Source organism: Struthio camelus, chromosome 5, assembly GCF_040807025.1.
Source record: "Struthio camelus isolate bStrCam1 chromosome 5, bStrCam1.hap1, whole genome shotgun sequence".
NCBI classification, from domain to species: Eukaryota; Metazoa; Chordata; class Aves; order Struthioniformes; family Struthionidae; genus Struthio; species Struthio camelus.
Window position 1 is genome coordinate 18,684,909 of NC_090946.1, and position 22,051 is coordinate 18,706,959.

At 41.1% G+C, this 22,051-nt stretch overlaps 1 protein-coding gene across 3 annotated transcripts in view; it reads left to right on the forward strand.

The window, feature by feature from the left end:
- Window positions 1-493: 493 nt before the first annotated feature.
- KCNQ1 (potassium voltage-gated channel subfamily Q member 1) overlaps window positions 494-22,051 on the forward strand; it is a 373,080-nt gene continuing 351,522 nt past the window's right edge. For all 3 annotated transcript variants that reach the window (XM_068944815.1, XM_068944816.1, XM_068944818.1), the window contains exon 1: window positions 494-954. In XM_068944815.1, the coding sequence (XP_068800916.1) occupies window positions 551-954 (404 nt within the window). In that variant the 5' untranslated portion in view covers window positions 494-550. The remainder of the gene's footprint in view (window positions 955-22,051) is intronic.

Below are 22,051 nucleotides of genomic sequence, written 5' to 3' on the forward strand. Positions count from 1 at the left end.
CGTGTGGGGGGGGGGGGGGGATAAATAAATGAAAAAAAAAGCTCTCCACATCAAAGGCGACCCCTTCCCTTAAGCTCTGGGAAGAGAAACTTGTTAACTAACTGTTGCAGCAAAGGTTCTTACTACCGTGACAAACTGATTCACGCCACAGCTACCTGAGCCCTAACTTAAAAAAACAGGACGTTGGCCCGAGCCCTCCAAACGGCCTGAGGAGGCGGCGAGCGGCCGGCCGAGCGCACGCCCCCTTCCACCTGGCCTTGTGTCAGACCCAACCTCTGCAGCAGCGAGGAAGAACTATATATATATTTATATAACGTATGTATAATTGTTTTACAGCTCACCGAGTCACTCGGCGACCTGCGCCCGCCCAAGGGCAGCGGCTCCCTCACAGCCGGGGCCGCCCCGCGCCGCTGCCCCTCACCTTTCCCGGCCGGGAGCCGCCCCGCAGGGGGCCGGGCCAGCGGCGGCGGGAGGGCGCTGGGTGCCGGTCCGCCGCTCGGCAGGGCAGCGAGGCGAGCCGAGCCGAGCCGGTACCGGTAGTGCCGCTGCCATGTCGTCCAGCTCCCCGCCGGCCGAGCAGAAGGCGCGCAGCCTGGGCCGGCTGTCGCTGCCCAGGAAGGGCAGCATGACGCTCGGCAAGAAGCCCTCGGGGCTGGAGCTGGCTGAGAGCGTCCCTCACGCCCGCTATGCCCCCATCCAGGGCGGGCAGCAGCAGCAGCAGCCGCCGGGCTGCAGCGCCGAGCCCCAGCGGGAGCGGCCGCGGCGCCTGAGGAGCGAGGCGGCGGCGGCGGCGGTGAACGCCGACGGCCCGCGGCCGCCCGTCAGCCTCGACCCGCGCGTCTCCATCTACAGCCTCCGCAAGCCCCTGCTGAGCCGCAGCAACATCCAGGGCCGCGTCTACAACTTCTTGGAGCGCCCCACGGGCTGGAAGTGCTTCGTCTACCACTTCACCGTGTGAGTACCGCGGCCGCCGCGCGCCCGGGCGGCCGCTAACGGCCGTTAACGGCCGCTCGCCCTGTCAGCGCGGCGGCGGCCGGCGTGAGGGGGCAGCCGGGTTTCCCGCCTTTCCCCTGGTCGCCGTTTCCCGAGCTAACGCCGAGCTCTGCTGGGCGGGCTGCGCCCTGCAGGTGTTTCGCCCGGGGCGGGGGGAACCCTTCGCGGTCAGCGGGCGAGCGGACCCGAGAAAAGCCCCTTTTGCTTGAGACGGGGAGGCTGTGTTCCGGGGGCGCAGCGTGGCGGGTTGGGCGTACAAGAGAAGAGCCCAGGCTGGCTGAAATCGCTTGTCCTAGAAGATCGTCCTCGGAGCTGGCCGAAGTTGGTCCGTTGCAGGTGCGCAGTCGAAGCAGGTAGTCGCTTGGCGGCTTGTCCTCCGGTAAATGCAGTGCACCGGTTCCCGGCTTTTCGGCGCGTTGCGTCGCTCCCCTGCTCCGCGGGGCAGGTGTGTCGTTAGCGTGTCAGCCCTCTCGGAGGGAGGCAAGAGGTAGGTGTAGCGTTGTGGCACTCCGCGCTTTTTTTTTTCCTTGCCTTTTTTGATGCTCCTTGTTCGACTTTCCTACGGGGAAGGAAGGCCATCGCTGTTATTTTTGCCCCCCCCCCCCCCAAAAAAAAAAAAAAAAGCGGGGGGGGTGACGTTTGGAGGATGTTACGCGATATTCAGTATGGAGCACTGTGTCCGTCCTGAACCAACACAGGGTACGTCTGTTCTGCTCTTCCGGAGGATCTTAAAGAGTGCGTCCGTGAAGAATTAATGCGTCTTAATCTAGATGTTGTGGAAGATTTGCGGGACCCTTGAGCACTTTGTAAGTACTAAGCGTAGAGAATAAGATGAGGAAGTGCAGTACCTGCATAAATCTATTTATTGTATGCATATGCACACACACAGGCATACATATACACACACATACGTGTATATTTAATACAGCAGCTGGAGGCTAAGGTGTTTTATGGGCCAAGACCTACGACAAAAGACTTGGTTAAAATTCGATTCTAATGCTCTAGTCATTGTGTTCCGATTTTAATTCTAAGTAATTAGTATGTTAAGTAGATTGAGGGTTGTGGGCCTATTTTCCACGTGTGAGGATCCTGGAGCCTTTAGGTAGACAGGTAAGTGGTACCAAATTTGTTTTAGTCAGGGAAAAACAGCTATCATCAGAATGTGTTTAAGTGTGGAGCTGCTAAGATAATTGTGGGTTCCACTGTATTTAACATTATGACAATGCCATTAGATGACAAAACAGCTAATGGCCGTAATTTTAAAAAGTGTATAATAGTTGTGGGTGAATAATATAAAACACTCTTAGGAATTGGAGTTCTTTATTTTCTAAAAAGGAGGGAAAAAAAAAAAACTTTGAGGCAGCTATCCTGCATGATATCTGACCTCTTTCAGGTGCCTCAAGTTTTTTGTAGAAGGGACAGTAAATAGTCTTGCATATCTTAGCTAATTTTCTCTAAATCTTAACAGTGGGCGTAGGAAAAAGTACTGACAGCAGAAACTGTGGCGAGGTGTGTCTTGGGGTAAGAGCTTTCATTGACATCGCCCAGTTGGATCCATCTATCTAACAGAATCTGACCTGAATTTTGACTTAAAATCTTTTTTTTTTTTTTTTCCAGGTAGTTAACAGTGAGAATTAAGATTCGGTAATTCTGCTCTAGGAAAGAGATTGTAACATGTACAAGCAGTTACTGCCTCTTTTCCCCCAATGCACGCTTATCTGAGGTGAAGCATTAGCCCCAGTGCTTGCCAGCTTTCCAGAGCAGCTCTTTTGATGCAGTGGTGAATGACAGAGGTACTGAATGTTCTCAAGGCTGTTATTATGCATTGTGCAAATTCCTTGTCAGAGGACAGAAGGAGGTACTACCACCCCTATACATTTCTTACAGGGCAATCGGTAAGTGCCATCTGTATTTTTAGGCAGCCCCGTTCTGATTTCTGCCAGCAGAGGGAGTTGAGTTTGTAACTTCCACAGCCATCCTAACCTCTCCCTGTTTCTGTGGTAGACGGGCTCCCACTTTGTGCCCTTGCTGGTAATCTTTTTGGTTATTGATCTTTGGTATATACCCCTCCAACTCTTTCTTGCTTTCTGAGCTCCCACAGCAAGCTCCTGGGATGCTTGTTTTCCACTTGACCAGGAGATCCTCTCTTTGACTACTGCCTCTGCCAGTCACATGTTGAGCGTTGGTAGCCTAATGTTTGCTACTAAGATGGAGGAAAAAAGTGAAGCTATTCCTTCAAAACCCAGAAGTTCAGCAAGAAAAGTAATGGAAAAGACAGACAGTTGTTCTGATCCAGAGAAGCTGCTGTTTTATTTCAGCCTGTACTTTGGAGGAGGCATGAGACCTGATTTTTTGCATGCGGTTTTCTGGCTTTTTGCAAGCATTTGGTTACTAATGGTGAGCTGAAGAGCTAAAAAGAAGTCAGTTACCTGTGTTGGGTACTGTCTAATTTTCTTTTTATAAGTCCTCCGCCATCATGTTTGCGCTTTTCTCCCCCTAGAAGAAGTAACTTGACTGCTTTGTTTTTAGCATACAAACCAGCGTTCATGGAGAGCTAAGCTAGGTTTTGCCTTCTCACATCCAAGATCGTGATGGTTGTCTCATTTGCCAGAATGAGGCCAGAAGACCGACTTTATTTGCCTGTGTCCTCTCTGTGACTCCCTCTACTGGTTACTGCTTGCTTTATTCTGGGGGACTTCTGCTGCCTGACAGGTCTTGGTTCTTTTCACCCTCTTTAATGGGTTTAAATCAAGCATCTTAGCAGCAGAGGGACTCTGAAGGTAGAGAAGTAGAACAGGACCAGTGTCATGGAGTGATATTATGTCAGGGCACAAAGACTAGAACTGAGTAGAAAGTCTGGGTCAAGGTCTAGCACAAGGATGGGAGCAAGCACTGCAAACTTCTTCATTTTCTATTATGCTGTTTTACATTGTGCACAGTGTATGGCTGTGTTCTTAGTTACACACTGAAATGATTGAATTTGGAGGTAACTCCATGGAATGGTCACCTAATTTGTTCTGGACATGTATCTATCGCTGGCTGTTGAAACACTATGTTTTTCAAGCGAGAAGAGCAACAGCTACTGATTGTCTTGCCCTATTTCTACTTAGTAATTTTATCCAATGGTATCTAGAATATCAATAGCTAAGAATAGATGTTGGGAACAGATTTTCCTCAGGTTTTATGTTATAATACTTAGAAAAGGGAAGCTAAACTCTGAGCTTTAACCTACAAGATCCCCAGGACTTTTCCTATGTTGTTTCATATTGTTTAGATTGCTCTGTTTCTTGTGTGCAGCAAAGTCCCCCTTGGCGCCTCCCTGCCCTTCTGCCCAATCCAAATGATGGAGGCTGTCTATCTTGCACAGAAAGAGAGGATTGCCATACCAGAACAGACCAATGGCCCATTTATTTCTGAACTATTATCTCTTTCAAAAGGAGGCTGGATCTCTGCTTTCTGAGATGCAATGTATATGCCCTTTTTCTTTTGCTGTTGTTTCTAATCTTCCGGAATAACTGATATCACAGTCACTGCTTAAATCAATTGAACTATGCACAGGTCTTTGCTGAGATTTGGCTTGTTTGCTTGGGCCAAAGAGTAGAAACGTCTCAAAAGAGCAGAACAGGGAATGAATTATTGTACCTCGTCTATGCTGGATGTACACTGGATGGACCTATCTACATGCCATGGAAATGATCTGTATGTGGAAAGGAATTGGAAATCAGCATTTAACTAGCCATATGGCAAACTAATTAAAAAAGAAGTAGTGGAGATGATACGGACTTTCTTTTGCTACATGACTTGGTCTAATGTTTCGTTAAATTTCATTTAAATATGCAAAGTGGATAGTATGTGCACTTAATGCTACCAGAGCTCCATAGGTGAAGATTTACATTGCATAGTTTCTACAGACACAGCTGGCAGTTGCTTGGAAACTTGAATTTTTGCACATCAGAATAAGCGCTTGCTCCATGGCATAATTGCATGTATGGCAGGGTCCTGACAGAGCCACCAAACCCATGGCCATCAGAGGAGCAGTAAATGAGAAAATGAGTGAGTGCCACTGATCTCAGTGTCTCCTGGAGTTAGGGCATCTTGCCACACTTCATGAAAATCATGGACTTTGACGCACTAGTTTTGAGAGGTGAAATGTTCTAGTAACTAGTTATGCTTTCAAGCTACGTGAAGAGAGGTGCTAGGACAAGAGAGACTTGGATTCTGTCATTACAGTGGCCCACTGCAACCTTGAGACTCTTTGTCCCTGTGTTGGAAACGAGTATAAAAAATAAGTGAATTCTTTAGGTCTTTTAAAAAGTTATTTTAAATTTAAGTAGATGAGGGAAGAGCTTCTCATCCCCTTTAATGTTTTAAAATCAAACATCTTAGACTGTATCTGAAGGAACTTCAATTATGAGCTTTCTGGTGGTTTCTCTTGTCTTCACTATCATAAATAATGACTTTGGGCAACATACACTGTGTATTGACTTCCTGTGTTCTTTGAGGCATTGGCCATTCTCAGAGAGAGCAATTCAGAAACAGAAGGACCAGTAGTCTGTTCTGGTATGGCAACCCTCATGCTGCCATGCAAGATAATCAACTTCTATCTTATCTTTGTGTCGATGCATGTACCTGGTACAATTTACTTTGTCTTTGTATACGTTAGGATTAATCGGCCATGATTGTTTGCCATCTCTTTGGATCCCAAGATGCTTACATAAGCTTGGACTGGCCAGCAGTTGTGAGTTGGGAGACCGATCTCAAAGAACTGGCAGAGCAGATGCGCAGTTCCCTGATCTCTCAGAAGTGTGACTGCTTGTGTACGCATGCATAGATAAGAAACAATGGTAGATAGAATATTCCAGTTACATGGTCTATCAGGACTTAGAGTAATTAATTATTAAAGGCAATGTGATGTTTACATACAATACTACGAGGAAGAAGTATAACTCCAAACTGATTTCAAATGCCAAAAATTTCATGGTTCCAAATATATTTCAAGAATAGTGGTTCATGCTAAGTGCATAAACTTTTTGGGGGAAAAAAAAGCTGTAAAAATAATGAGTGTTTGCATATGCTCACACGTTATAACTGCAAGCGTTCTTTCTGAGTGTGCGAACTGAGTGAAAGAAGGGGCTAAACATACATAATACTATGTTTTGGACATGGTCTTTTAGAGGTTTTGTGGCATGAAGTCAGACTTCAAATTTATTACCTCTATTTTAATACGGGAATTTAAATCCCTCCAAAGAAGTGTGGCTGAAGTTGAATTGGCCCCCCTCGCTTTGGCATGTCTGAGTGATTATTCTTGTCAGGCAGAGGCTGATGTGAATGGATGTTTGTTTTATTCCCGTATGTCTTTGTGCCTGTGAGTGCTTGCTACTTGCAACCATCATTTACTATTTGTTTATATTACTGGATCATCTCAGAACTCCTTTCCCCGCATGCTAGATACAGTTGTAATAGCAGGAATCTGCTCCTTTGTCACCTCACACTTTCAAGAGCATACTGTGTTACAGCTGTGCAGTGTCTTAAAAGGTTCTTTAGGGTAGCACACATGCTCGGGGAATGTTCGTGGGGAAATTGGAGAGGAAACAAGGTAATTTGTTTTTGTTTGTTTTTCCTCAGCCCTACTCCACAGTCTGTTTTGCTTTGCAGCAGAGTGGACATCTTTGCAGCTTAGTGCTGTGTATCTATTGATATGTCTGGTAACATCTTTGTCTGAAGTGAAAGGGATTGAAAAACAAACTTTACATATTCCCAGAGAACAGGGAAGACCTTTTGCGTCATCCATTATCATAGCTGGCTGCATACGTAAGACAGTTTGCTGATGTTTAGGAATCACTGCTGCTTGGTCAGCCCTGTTGTCTGTCAGGCAAATAGTGATGTTTTGAGGCTTGGGCAGACCTCTGCTACAGTACTGTGCAGCTGCAATATTTTCTCATGTTGTGTGTATCCACTGCTATGCTAGGGCAGAAGCAGTCCAACAAAAGAGTGTTGCCAGGTGATTAGCCCGAGGCTGTAATATGCAGTATTCTATCTGAAATTTGCAATTATACAGCACAAGTGTCCAAGCATGTGAGTTAAAAGGTTTTGGTAAATAGCATTTGAAAGCTTATTGGATGGACAGAGCATGATAACTTCATGCTCTGTGAATAAGATGACAGCTGTAAAAGAGTATTTTTGTTTAGTATAGGTGTTGTGGAGAAGTGACTTGAAGGTTTAGCTGCTTCTTCCTTCCCTGCTGCATGTCTCAGTGCAATCCCTTAGCTATAATATTGCATAGCGACTCTGCTTTGGAACTTGTGTGGCAGAGGTAGTATTTGGATTGGCCAACGTACATGTCTTCACTCTTACTGTGTTTCATATTTCCCAGTATACAACTTGACTGAAGTCTGATGTTTGCTGAGGGCTATCTGGCTGTCCTGTGACTGAGAACAATCCAAGCCTGTGCCAAGGAGAGCTCAGGAGTGACAAGTTAGTTACAGGTCAGGAGGATCCCTATTTTTCTTTCCACTGGGGCAATAGAAGTTATTAGGATATGCAACACAGATACTAACGAAGTGCATAATAGACTAAAAATGAGGAAAAAAAATCAAGTTTATTTGACAATCACCTGTCAACCCCCAGGTCCGCTCAGTGTCACCCATCAGTAGCTACTGCCTGGAAGTCACTTAGACTAAACCACCATCTTTGCCTTATCTGTTGTACTGAATGACTGCTTTGTGAAAATGATTGTGGAAATGTATTTTGAACAGTCAAAGGGGAAGAAAGGTGGAAAGCTGGATGTTTTCTAGTTAAAATGTCTTTTGAAGGAACACACTATCTTTAATATTGTAATATAATAATAAATAACAATAAGTAATAATAAAGAAGAAAATCCAATTTCTACTTTGAAATATATAACACTGCATGAGCAGTTTACTTGAAAAAGCTTGCAGAACGTCATCTTGACCTGTTATCTGCAGGCAGTGACTGATTAAGGAGGCCATGCTGCAGTAGAGAAGGGAGTCCTGTTGGGGTTGGGGAGGAGTAAGACTTTGCAATTGTGCCAATGTTTAGATTTTTGAGTAACCGATAGAAGCAGAAGGCTTTAAAATCAGCAGATGAGCACTGGAACTTAGCGGAGGTAAGTTGCATGTGATGGATGAACTACTTTGCAAAACCCATGCATAACAGTGGTAAACTTATTAAATTTGGGCAGGTTTTCGTGGGGATAGGCCTTCTCCTCTCTTTGTCCCATCATTTTTCCAGTATAATATTTCAAGTCCCTCTCTGGTGTTTGCTTTCCTTCGGGAAGAGAATTATTCTATCTCCCTTTAAGAGTTGCACATGAATGATCTTAAGAAAACCTGTAGGTGCAGTATTCACATTTCTGCATATCTGTCAAATGCTTGGTTGAGCAATTCGGGCACACTTCCTTGCCCTAGTTCTTCAAGTGCCAGAAAGAAACTATGCGAGGCTGTGTAGATAGGACTCTCTTAGAACCTTCATTGCCTTTGAATCAAGGCTGGAACTGAGATTCAGTTGCAGTCAGCTAATTAGGCTGAGCTCCAAATGCCTGAGCACTGGATTTATTGCAAACAACAGTGCCAACATATGCTTTAGGGGGTGGTGACTATGCACAGGCGCAGTGCTTTGCTGACTTTAAATTTGGCAGTACCTCATTACTTTGTGTGTTAATGGATTATTGAATGTTCGTTAGTGGTTGAGCACAAAAGCTGTGAACACTTGCTCATTCAGTTCCAGATGGAAACTACTGTCTTGTTGGGGACAAGGTGTTTTTTGCCTGCCACCAAGAGGTCAAACAGAAGTCTCAAATATATTGGAATGCTGCCAGTTGCACATAGGCCTGATGGGTAGAACAAATCACAGATGCTGGGAAGAAGGAGGTGTAGATTAGTGAGTTTTTCAGGCAGGGTACTGGCTCTCATGCAATCGTGCATGTGAGACCGTTGTAATACTGGTAATGATAACAGGAGGGCACGCATTTGCAAGCTTCTACTGTGGTAGTAGGTATTGTATTTTACCTCCTACCAGAAAGACAGCTTTTTAGTAATAACAGAGTTAGACCAGTAAAGCAGAGAAAATTGGCTAACTTCAATGTTAATTTTACTGTTGCTTTTTAGTCAGTGATTTAAAGGCTCTTATAGGAAGTTCTGCAGCTTCTCTAAATTAAATAGGTTTCTTCAGCCTCAAGTCTGCACAGGGCTGGAGAACTGGAGAGGTGTTCAGTGTGGACTTTTAACTTGTGTCTGATACAGTGGATTCTTCAGATGCATGGGTTCTCAGCTCTCGCTTTTCCCCTGCTTCTTGGTACAGAGCAGCAAAATCAGAACTGTTTTCTGCATTCAAGGAGCTGAACAAATGTAAGAAGTTGCACAGAGGGTTAAGCAGGGCTTGGATGGGTGAGTAAATACAGTGCAAGTACCTATAAAAAAGTGTGGTAAGGCATTATTTAAATGGCAGTTTCCTCCCTTAGCACTCACGCTTTACAACAGAGGACTTAGAACTTGAAAAAATTGCAATAAAAATGGACACACGTACAGGGAAATCCAAAGATTTCTTGATGCTTAGGACAGCCATTGCAACAAAAACAAACTTTTATTCTGAACTTCTTTAGTGTTAAAAATTTTTGTGATATAAGTTAATTGGCACACATTTGCTCTTTCTCAAAATGGCTGAATCCTTCTTGATTTAAAAAAAAAAAAAAGTGTCTGCATGTGGGACTTTTATGTAAGGACTACAGCAAGCACTAAAACTGCAGCCTTGAAAGTTTACCCTTTTGAAATTGAAAAGTTACTGAAAATAGGAAATTAGCAAAATAGGAAATTATGCAGCAAACTGTTAGGTGGCCTTTATAATAGATATTTCCTGTAATCTGTCTAGAGTAGTATGTCTTTTTAGGTTTTTTTCATACGTTCTTTGCAGATAATGTGGTGTTTTAATATTTTATGAAAAATGTTCACCAAAGCCAAAATAAACGTAATGCAGGGTTTCTGCATCTGTTTCGTTTTCTTCTACTTCTCCGAATATTGATCCAGATCTTTGTTTTTCCTGTTAATGTCTTTAATAGGAACAATCTTTTGATTATTAATCTTTTGTTTAATAGGACATTTGAACATTTGAAAGGTGCTGCTCCTAACTAGTAGGGGGGAATTGTACTGGGGTTATTTAAACAGTAAATGATTCATTACTTTATTTGATTTGTGTTTACTTCAAATGAGAATTATATCATTTTTAGTGAACTAGGATCTTGAAAGAGTATAACAATTTTTTTTTTTTTTATCCTTACAGGTTGTGCTTTTGTTTCTAGTTTGTTAGCTTTACTTTGACAAAGCCTGAAAAGTAGGAAGAGGATACATTTTTCTCTTCCCACAGTAGTATAATACATTTTCTCAAGTAATTTCTGTTCTGCTTCTGCAAGAAAAAATCACTGTGTTTAACTTCACTTGAACCGATATTTGGTTCCTGATGGGACAAACTAGTGTTAGTAAAGACAAAACCTTATAAACACATCTTGAAGATGAGGGCAATGAAAATTACTCATCAGATATTGTTCATAACATGTGTAGAACTAGTTAAAATATCTTATTTAAAATTTTTTTTCTGAAAACACTAAGCCTTTTATAGTATTAAGTTTGCATGAATTTTTATGTTGTGAGTGTGGCTGTTGTCTCTGGCCTTTAGTAAATCTGTTAAATTAGGTAACTGATAGTTACCTGAGTTGTGTCCTTTTTTTTCACCCTTTCAACAGTGGTTTTATTTTGTTCTAGGTTTTTTTTTTTTTAATTAATTGTCCTCCCTCTGTCCTTCCCTTCCAGTATGTGTTTTAGACTAGTCAAGAACACAGACATGCCCCCTCTGTTTAGACCAGAAAGTAGCCAGACTTGCAATGATCTGCTGTCAGTCAGTAATCTTGAACTGGCCCAAGAAAATTGTTCTAGTGTGGGTATCTATGAACGCCAGTGCTCAGAAATTGCTAGGCTCCTCTGAAAATGTACTCCCTCATGTCTTGGGGATACCTTTAACTTTTTTTCAAAGTTCTAAAGATAATTTTTCATTGCAATGCTAATATTACATAATTTTATATGGATTGGATAGGGAACAAAATGGGGTCATAGTTTGAAGAGAGAATGTAAATCACGATAAGAGGTTTCCATCAAGTTACTTCCATATATTCTCTCCAATAAGACTAAATTTAATAGCAGAGGTATGATGCTGGTGGCAAACATTGCTGAGGCTTAGCTCTTTCCTGGTACAACAAAGGCTGCAGCCTTTGTGTTGAAGATGTCTTCCTTCCAAGGGTGTTTTTTTTTTCTCCTGCAGCATCAGTGCCCCCCCACCCCCCTCTTACTGATAAAACACCATCAGCCAAAACCAGGCTGGAATTGGTTGGGCCCTTCTGTTTCAGGGTAACCACTGAGGGCACAGTATAACTAATAGGCAGAAGTAAAGGTGCCTCATCTCCTATAAGGATGTTGACAAGTAGAGCAAAGGAGAAAGGCTACAGGAAATAACTTGCTGACAATTTCATTCCTTAACCCTTAGAATACCTGTGCCAAAATCTCTATCCCCTCTCTCCGTTGCCCTGAACAGATACAAGGGGAAAGCTCTTCCATATTGCGGCTTGGAAAAAAAGAGAACACCTTCCACTGACTATGTTCAGGTTCAGTGTGTTATTTGTATTTTGTAGAACAAAGCTTTATCTGTCCTTTACAAGCTTAAGCAAATAGTCTTTGATTTTTCTCAAATACTCTTCCTAAGTAGATCTAGTTGAGATTATTCAATCTGTTTGTTGTTCACTTTTGCCTGGGAAGACATTGAAATGTGGTTAAACCTGTCAATGAGTAAATAAATAAATGTGTATTGCTTTATCCATAGTGTGAGTAAACTTCATGTGATTATATGCTGTTATCTTATCAGCGACCCAGAAAGTATTGATAGTGTATTATCTCAGCACTTTGCACAAAATAAACCTGTTCACTCAATGTTTTCTGTGTCAACAGGTCATCCAGCATCCTAGTGCTAAACAATCGGAGCTCTCTGTTTCAACAGTATATAAAGTATAACAGGCATATATATATATCTATATCTATATATATCTATATATATATATATATATATATAAATAAAAAAAAGGAATTGGTTGTATACCTTCATAGTTCTGTTCATTCAAGACAGCTCTTCATGGCTTTTATTTGCTATTATGATATAGCCTTTTTTGGATAATTTGTATATATTCCAACCATAAAAGCAAGGAGAACGTTACAAGAATGTGGAGGTTGCAAGAGAGGGCCTTCAAATTTAGCAAGTACAAGACTAGCTGTGCTGTGTTGATTTTAGCCCTTCCTGTGCGTATGAATTGCTTGTTGCACTCTGAGTGTCAAATACTGAGAAATTATCGTGATGGCTTCTGTGGCAGCCTGGTTTTTTTGTGGCTTTGATATAAAACTAAATGTATTCCCATCAACTCCCATTATAGACTGGGAAGACTGTGGGAAAATATCCTGTGAGAAGTACATAATCTCTGAAAAACTTCCAGTGGATAGTATCTGTGAAAGTAAAGGGGCATTAGCCTATTGTTTTTTTTATCTCTTATGTTAAATCGTCTAGATAGCATTCAAGCAGGTTGTAATACTAGCTGTTAGCCACTGCTGAGGTGGTCTCCTTTTTCTGAGGAAAGTTTTGTGTCAAATATCTTTCTCTTCATACAACAAATGTTCATTTCAGTAAACATTCAGATGGCCTGTGTTTTTTGTTACTGAAGTAATATATGCAAAGTACCATCTGATTCTCCTTTTAAGGAATTTGGCTAGACACTGTGTGTGTATTATGTGCTCAGTTGCAATAATATCTGTTAGAGCTGATATTATGATTTTAAGTCAGAAATGTTTTTGGAGACTGGATGATATTGTAGAAGACCAAAGAAGGGCAAGTCAAATGCTAATTTTCAAAGGCAGGCATGAATTGGAGAAGCTTAATTTCTAATATTCAAAAAAAAAGTCTTGAGCAAGTAATTGAACTATTTCTAAGCACTCTCATGTGTAAGCATTCAACATGGATTTGTCAAAAACAAATAGTCAATTTAATTTCAGGCTGTGACAGAATAAAAAGGTTTGTGGCTAGGGAAAAAAACAAATATTGTCATACATATCTTCTGTAAGAGTCTTAATACTTCCCTTCTTTGTTTGCTTATGGGATTGGCTGCTTGATGAAATTATTACTGTGTGGATAAGAAACTGAAATTCTAGGTATTGTACTTCAACAAAGATGTGGACCAACTTAAAAAAAAAACTGTCCAGGGGAGAATAAGAACTACACAAAGACTAGAAAACATGATCTTATGATCTGAGGAAAGGTAGCTTAGCATAAAGAGCAACAGCAATGGAAAGGAGTAGGTTGGTTGACTTGTAAGTCTTCAGTTTATATTGGACTACCATAGATAGGAGGAGAATGATCCATTCTTCATGTTGAGGTGAATTGTACAAGAAGTAATGGACCTTAAAGCCTAATCTGTATTTCTCTTCTGAGGAAAACTGTCTGATGGTAGGGGCAGTGAATTTTATGGTTGAACACTGGAATAGGTTACCCAGAGAGATTGTGGTGTCTCCATCCTTAGGATATTCAAACCCAACTGGATACGGTCCTGGAGTTTAGTACTTCACCAAGATGTTCTGCAGTTGCTGTTGGTGTGAAGGACTCTGAGATTTGTGTGCAGCTAGGTGTGAATATATGGGAGTTACTAGCTGAAAGTACATAATGCATTCAACAATGGGTAAAAACGTTATATACTGTCCACTGAAGACTTCTGAAGTGTATATGTATTCCACTGTATCCACTCTCTTTCCTACATTCCCACATATGCTTCCAGGAACTTGTCTGTACTCAATTCTGTGGTTGATAGGAAGTTGAAAAGGCATGATAAGCCTTTCATCCAATATACTTGTGTCCCGCGCGTGAGAGAACACTTCCTTGGGCTTACTTGCCAAATGCTGCAAAGCTACAGTGTTATTCAGCTTATGGTGTGGTGGCTGTATATCCACAGTGGATTGATTGTACGTGTACTTTATGCATCTCTAAGAATTTTGATTACTGGTTAGTAACCTCTTTTCCTTTCTGTGTAAATATTTGGAGGGGGAGGGGGACAATCGGGATCACAAATACATATCTCAAGTATTTTTTTTTAAGCCTTTTAATAAGCCTAATAATTCTATTTTTTTAAACTTAATATACACACTTCACAGAAGATTTTTTTTAATATATAATTGGGTCGCAACTTCATATTAATTCCTCCTTCCCACACTAAAACTTTACTGATGCTTTTAACCAGTGGTTTCCTATGTTGAATTGATACTTTTATCAATGAAACCTTAGGAAGACGAACACAAAAATCTCATCCAGGTGCTTTGTCTTTTGCAACACCTGAATCAAGTAAAAATAATGGATTTTTGTTCTGGTTCTTTATCAGGTAAATTTCTGTGACATTTCACCTGCAATAGGCTACATGATGTTCCAGACCAGTTTTTTTAATATAGGCATCTAGATGCTCTCAAAGTGTTAAGTGCTTTGCAAAAATCTTTGCAATGTAGATTGATGCCATCATTCTGTCTTTTTCTACAAATGACTACTCAAGGTATAAGATTAAATGCAAGTTTTATTCTGTTTGGTGGTAGTACAACTGAACCGAAAAATGCAAACAGTTTAGTCATATCTCCTGTTTGCTTTTATCAATGCCATCTTCACTGTTGAAGGTGATATTTTATTAGCTCTTTGTTTCAATTGCCACACGTTTAGAGGAAAGTAGAATCAATACAGCTTTGTTTAAAATCATTTACTTAATGATCCAAAACCCAGTAATGGAGAGGTTTGTCCAATGCATCAATTTCCATCAGCTGTGAGGTGTACCAGGTGCATCTGGCTCCAGGACAAATAGAGTTTTAGAAGGAAGAAAAGAGCAGCAGTTGGGGAAATACAGCTGTGTAGATGTTTGCTTGGTTCCCATCTCCTGCTTCTCTCCTCCCCTTCCCGCCCTCCCACTCGATTGATAGCAGTTGTAATGTTATAGATGATGTTTCTGTCTCCTTGTTAAAATGAAGTTCTCTGTGTGTTCATTGGAATTGCAATGTCTGCCTCTAGAACATGCCACGTGTTTGTTAAGCAGAGTTAATTGCCATTATCTTTCATATGGTACGTCTCTTTGCCTGTGCCTTCTCCTCGACCCCCCCCCCCCCAAAATCTCCTGAATGCTTGAACTCTGCTCTGTGTAGAAGCTGGAATGTTAAACATCAGTGGCTGTGGAACACGACAGCTATAGGAAAATTGTGCAAGCTTAGGACAGGAGCTGAAGAAAAAAAAATTAATACACTTGAAGTGAAGTGCCCTATAGGAAGTAAATGATTAAACAATAAAATTTGGCTGTACCACTGAGATTAGCACCTACCTTGTAAAATAAAACTAGTATTACAGGGCATGTCTTTAAAAAAAATTAATTTGACCTCTGCTTTAAATAAGTGTTTTCCTGTATAGTCAAGAGAGGTCATGGTGATTTCTTTATTTTTTTTTTCCTGGTTCTTCCACTTACCTTAAAATAAACATAGGGAAAAATGAAGTTTTTTTACAAGATACTTCTAGGTCAAGTATTGTTACTGCAGTGTAAGGAAGATGAACAGCTATGGGAAAACCGGACAACGTAAGCTTTCGTTCCCAAAGTGTGAATGTGACTTCTTATATTAATGAACTGATATAAACAGGTTTAAATGCCCAGAATTAAATGGCGGGGGGGAGGGGGGGAATAGCCTGGTCACTAAGAAGGAAGGAGTGCCTGTAAATGTACTCCTTTCTCACAACTCCTCTAAGTGAGCTGTGCTGGCTGCTTCATATCGCTTTGTTTTCAGAAGAGGAGAGGAAGAGACCAGCTCTTTAGCACCCCATGGACCTGGATTAAGCAATGAGATTTCCTGGCTGTAACTTTCTTTCTACTTCACATCACTAAGAAGTTTGATATCAACCTAGGTGGTTTGAAAAGGTAAAAAGCAGTCCTAAATGTGGGTTATAATTGAGGCTGTGGCTGCCAGGACAGGCTGGAGAAGGATGTACTTACTAATCATGAAGATAGAGGAACGTATATGCAAGCCCTGCCCTTGCGCCAAGCCAGCAGGGCATGAGTTGATTCTGATCCAAAAGCTGGGCAGCCATGACAGTGTAGGGTTGTGCCTGCATTTATCGAGGCTCTGAGAGGCAGGGCTTATTAGCATAGGTAGTCACTAAGAATTCTAGCTGGTTTTGGGACCAGAGTTGGCACCGAGCCTGACAGAGCTAGTGACTCCACCTAACTGGGTGGGCATAACCACTATGAGCTATGGTATAATCTTCTGCGGCAGGGATCTTCACTCCTTTTATGTGTCTACAGCATCTAGTACTATAGGAATCTGAAATATGTCGTGGCTCTAAGGTATGGTGACAAAACAAATATATAGCCACTCTGTGCTTCTGTGTTTACCCTACTCTGAAATTGCACCGGTACTTTGCAACAGTTTGCTTTCTGTACCCCAGAGTATGTGTTAATACAGTGGCATCAGGGACTGACCAACAACTGTATCACAGATAAGGTTTTATCCTCTCTCCTCCTGGGGCACAAGTTAACTTGGAGTTCTAGGGTGTTTTAGAGCGGTGTAGTGAATAGAGCAGTCTTACTGCTCCCGTCCCTGGCTCCAAGTCTAAAATTATTATCAGTACTACTGTGGCTCTATGAAATCACAGAGCTGTTTGATTTACTGGGAAATTGGCACCTCTGTGACAAGTGTTGGAATGTCCCAGCCTGTCCTTGGGGTGCTGTTGGTGTCTTTCACAGCAATAAACCCCCTTGATCGTGGGCAAACACCAGTCAAGTGCACAAAAGTGCTTATCGTCTTCTGTTAGGCTATGCATTCATAAAAAGCAAAGTCAAAAACCTTCAGTGCTTGGCAATTCCAGAGCTTACTGTTAGAGTTGAAAAGAATTCCAGAAGAACACAGGCTTCTTATCAATTTTAATTGCTAGGCAGTGGAGAGTTGCTGTTTGTTTAACGTCATCTGGTATTAGCAACTCTGTTCTATGCTGTGTGTTAGAGATATATTTCTGGCAAGCAATGTTCTGCTGAACATAAAATTAAATTCAACAAAAATAGTTTGTTTGGAAGAAGAACTGAGGTTGAGCAATTGAATTAAATGGGTAGAGAAAAGCAAAATATATTCTCAAGGAAACATTGACTGGAGGTGCATAGTGCAATGTTAGGATGTAGAATTTAAGACTTTTTATTTTTAACTGCCTTTTTTAGCTAAAGGTATTTAACTAGAAAAAGACCAGGTGCTACTATATTGTAATCACTTTCTATTGCTGCTGAAACTAAGTTCTGCATTACCTAGCCTTTTTAGATTGATTTTTTTTAACACTGCATTAATATTTATACTTTAAAAAAAAATAAACTTTAATAAAAGTAAATGTTCACTGCATGGTCTTATGTGCATGCCACAAACTTGAAAACAAAATTCATGCCATGTTTAGGGAACCCAGCTAGAGGTAATGTCACTTTGAACACTAGCTCTACATTCCTAGAAGTTTTTGCTGGCCAGGGATAGCTTTGTATTATTTTAGGTCAACTTGCTGGACTTGAACAGGCACCAAAGTCCACATAGGTCCGCAAATGTATCAGTGGAAGCTTTTAGATATTCAAGTTTTTGAAATATCATGTGAACATTTTATATGCAATTAAAAGTACCCTTGAGTTAAATAGTAATAAGGAACCCCCTTGAGTTTTTGTTTCAAAATCACTCTGGAACCATAAATTTCAAATGCAGGAAAAAATATGCAGAGGGGGAACCTTTTGACTCTGCTAGAGAAGAGTTTTTATTTGCTATATTGAAAGACTTTGCCTCTTGGAACTCTTTACTCTTTACTGTTTGAAGAATTGCTGTCTTCTAGAAAACATGCTGTCTTGATTGAAAAATTTCCAATCTTCTGCTTTGACTTGCCTGATATCATTAATGTTACTGTAGTTGTACAGTTGCACAGTTGTAAAGTAAATGAGATGACAAATGAGTGAAATTGTATCCAGACAATACTTTGTTTCTAATCTTTTGAATTCAAAGGGGCAAATTTATTTAGCCATTTAAAGTGGATATTTTGATTCTCAAAACACCTTTACTGTGCAAGAAGGTCATTCAAATGCATTTCTCTTCAAATGGACACAGTAGAAATTTGAGTCCCATATTAAAGTATAATGGATATTATGTAATTTCAAAGATTCACTTAAAGAAAAAAACAACAGCTGTTGTAGAGCTCTGTGGTTGGGGCAATATTCAGGTGAAGACGGAGAGCAGGAGAGAATAGAATTACATACATACATTTTTATACGCATTTGTGTGCATGCATATCTGATCTATAACATTTATTTTTATTTGACTTTTTACTACTTGCTGGATGATTGCATACCTGGAAAAAGCTTTGAGCTATTGCTTACTGCTCCCTCCATTTTTGCCTCTATAGCATTTGTTTCGTTTTAAAATAATTTTGTATGCATTTCTGAAAGATACTTTATGGCAGTTGCCAAGGAGGCAGATTGACAGCAGTCAGCTAATCAGGAGTAGCTGCAAGGGAAGCCACTTCTCAGATCTCAGCAGTACCCCTTAAATAGCATGTGTGCGCCAGGGTAATCGGTGTGCCATGTAGGTGGGATTTTTACACGTGGCCAGAGAAGATATATTGGAACTTCCCTCACTGGTTTGAAATGAGAACTGCGTTCTCTCAGTCTCTTTAGCAGCTTTGAAAATCTTTAAATGCTTAGCCAGAAACAACCAATTCTAGTAGTGTAACTGTGGCTAAAGCTGTTCGCATTAATGCGTTATCCCTTTTGTTGAGATGTTTTAGGAAGTTGATTGTTTTGATGGGCAATTTGTTTGTAATAGTTCATTGCTGAAAGAAGTGTAGAGAATTTGAAAGGTGAGGAAAATAATGGGTATAACGGTTCTGATGGCACCCAGAAGAGGTGATAATAGGGACATTTTTATTTTGGTGCCCCACCTAAAGAGAAGAGATGCTGCTCTTACCTCTCTTATAAATATATATGCCTGTTAATATGCTATTTCAATGTTTGGTATTTGACATAGCATGCAAACATAATTGTTGTATTTCCTTTCTTTATGTGTATATATGTCGTCATCTGTCATTCTGTCTTTCTGTTCTTTTTCCTTCAGCATCTTTTTTGGATGCCTTTTCCCTCTGTGTGGGTATCTTATCTTTCTTGGACTCTTGGAGAGCAGTTGCATATCAGATGAGGAAAAGCATCAGTGGGGAGCTAGAACAGTTGTTTACGTACTGTGTTAAAATCTTTCCACACTTTAAGTGGAAGGAAGCTGCTTTTCCTTGTGACTGCCAGTTGCCAGGATTTTTTTTTTTTTTTTTTGCCTGCATCAGGAATGTTATACTTGAAACTGCCTTGGGTTATGAAATACTAAACTATTGATGTCTCTTTAGTTAGCTTATGGTGAAGAACACTCCTACTGAAATAATATATAGCCACGCTGTTGCTGGCTGTCTGGACCATTATTAAGTTAAACAGAGGCAGGAGGTGTTCAAATCAATCAGTGTTCAAATGGTCCCCAATTCAGATCTATTAGTTCACAGCTGTCTGGCAGCACATGCTTCTGTCTTTGCTTAAAGGGATAGGAGAAGAGGAAATTAAACAGGTGGTTTTTTTTTTTTTTTAACTTCTCTCTTGATTTTCGTTAGTTGTTTCCTCATATTTGTTAGCTTTTATTTTTCTGACACCAGATAGCAAATGTTTGACCTTTCTAAGCTTTCACAATTCTAGTCAGGGAATGGATTTGCATTTTTGTTTGAAGCAAGCAGTTCCTGTTACTCATAAAACAGGAGTGGCTTTTTAATAAAGGTGCAGGAGGTCTGATATGTAATTACTACATAAGTAACGAGTACAACAATTCTGTAGTGTCAACAGCTTGGCAACCAAGTAATTTCTGAACTGCTCATAAACCCTGTGTCCAATTGGACCACAAACAGCAGACTTTAATGTCTAATACATGCACTGGTGATACACAGATCAGAACATATTTCCCTAACTGAATATCTAATGCGAATGCATCTGTGTGTCCAATCTTGTTACCCAGGAGACTTGATGGGAATTCAAGCAATATGAGCTTTGCAGAAGGCATGGTAGACTTAGCTATGAATATCTAAGTGTATACTTTGAAGATTAATTGGCTAAATGTAGACACCTTTTAAAAAGCGCCTTCTTAGGCCTGTTCTGTAATCTCTTTTGAGCATACTTGATCTTTTAAACAACTTTTTCTAAGCATCTTTACAGTGATGGTGCCGTCATTTTGATTTTTGGGTGTGCAGTGTTTACCACAAAACCACACTGCTTCACAGTAGAGGTTGCTAGGTGCAAAGGCAATGCAAATGATAAATAATAATGATCATGCTAGAGAGTCGTAAGGAAGTGACCTTCCCCTGATAATTCCTTTTTCTTCCCCCCTCCCTCCTATTTTTTTTTTTCCTTTTTGCTAGCCTCGAGCACAGCTATCTACTGTAAGGCTAGGACACGTGCTGTTCAAAACAGAATTTGCTTCATGGAAAAGGGTGCTATGAGCAATCAGATATTAGTGGCAGGTGTTTAGGGAGAGGACCTTGCCTGACACCCCCCCCCCCCCAGTATCTCAAAGCCTGTGTCCTGGGGAATGCAGAGTCCTGCAGCCCAACCAGCAGGCTGGGGGTTCCAGGCTACTGAATACCCAGCTTATAAAGGGCAGTACAGACCTTCTCCTAGACATATGATGTTGTTGAGGGCTGCTGTTAACTTGCACTCAGAAAAAGTTCTACCAAGGAGTGGCACATAAAAATCTTTTGCTTTTGGGATTTGTTCGTTTGTTTGTTTTTTGCTTGGGTATAGTCTAAGCTGGCAAAACTGGTTTTATTGTGGGGGTGGGTGGGTGGGTTTTGTGTTTGTTTGTTTATTTTAGATATTGCCTGTAGATATTGCCAGTACCATCTCCCCTGTAGATGGTACTGTTGCAGATCTCGGTGATAAAGTATTCTGAAATGTTGAGCTGTTTTTAAAAAAAAAAAAAGAAAAAAAAAAGAAAAAAAAAAGAAAGCCAACCAAACACGAGTCACTCAAGTCACTGTATCTGTTCCTAATAAAACACAGGGGTCATTGAGAGAGTACTCAAACACACTTTTGTTTGTGGGGGAGGGAGTGGGCCCTCCGAGACCCACTTTCATTTATTTTCTGTTTTCTTGACCTGCCTGTCTTCTGTGTGGACCTGCCGAAGGTATATCTAGTCTGTGATAGCTGTTTTGGGAAAAACAAGATGAGGTGGAAAGACAGGGAAGCGCAGAGTGAAGAAAGGGGCAGAGGTCTGTTTAATACCTGCTAAAGTAGTGAAGTTCAGCAGATACAATGTGTTCAGTGTCATGACAAAGGTAACCCAATAGGAACGTTAAGAAGTCTAGATATGTTTGTTTTGGTAACACTTCAAACTCTCTCAAACATTGTTTGTTACTCTTGCACCTCAAATGGGCCAGATATCTGCCCTAATGAACTGGGGGGTTCTTGCTTACCTCGCTCCTTTACCATCTCCGTCTGAGTTTCCGCAGCACAGAAAGCCTGTTTTAGAGTGAGTGTGACTGGAGTGAGGCAGCTGAGAGAGCCTCCTTAGTGTGTGCTGAAAGGAGTTCTGCCACGTGTGAAGACTGGTGTCTGCCTTCTTTCATTATCCTCCAGCTCTTGAGCCTTTTAAAAGCCATTGTTTCAGTTGTGTGACTGAGGCTTTTATGAATCTGCTATTACAGTATAGTTTTCAAGCAGCTGACAGGAGCCATCTCTTTGGTAAGTTTAAAGTTTCAGTAAAAAAGAATGAGGTCCCCAAAATCTAACCAACTCATCCCCCCAAGCAAAATATCCCTCCAAGCCCTCCTATTACAGTTAAACAAGCCCGGAACCCACTAGTGACTTCTGTATGCATAGTCTCCTAGACCTCATTAAACACTGTGACCATACAGTACA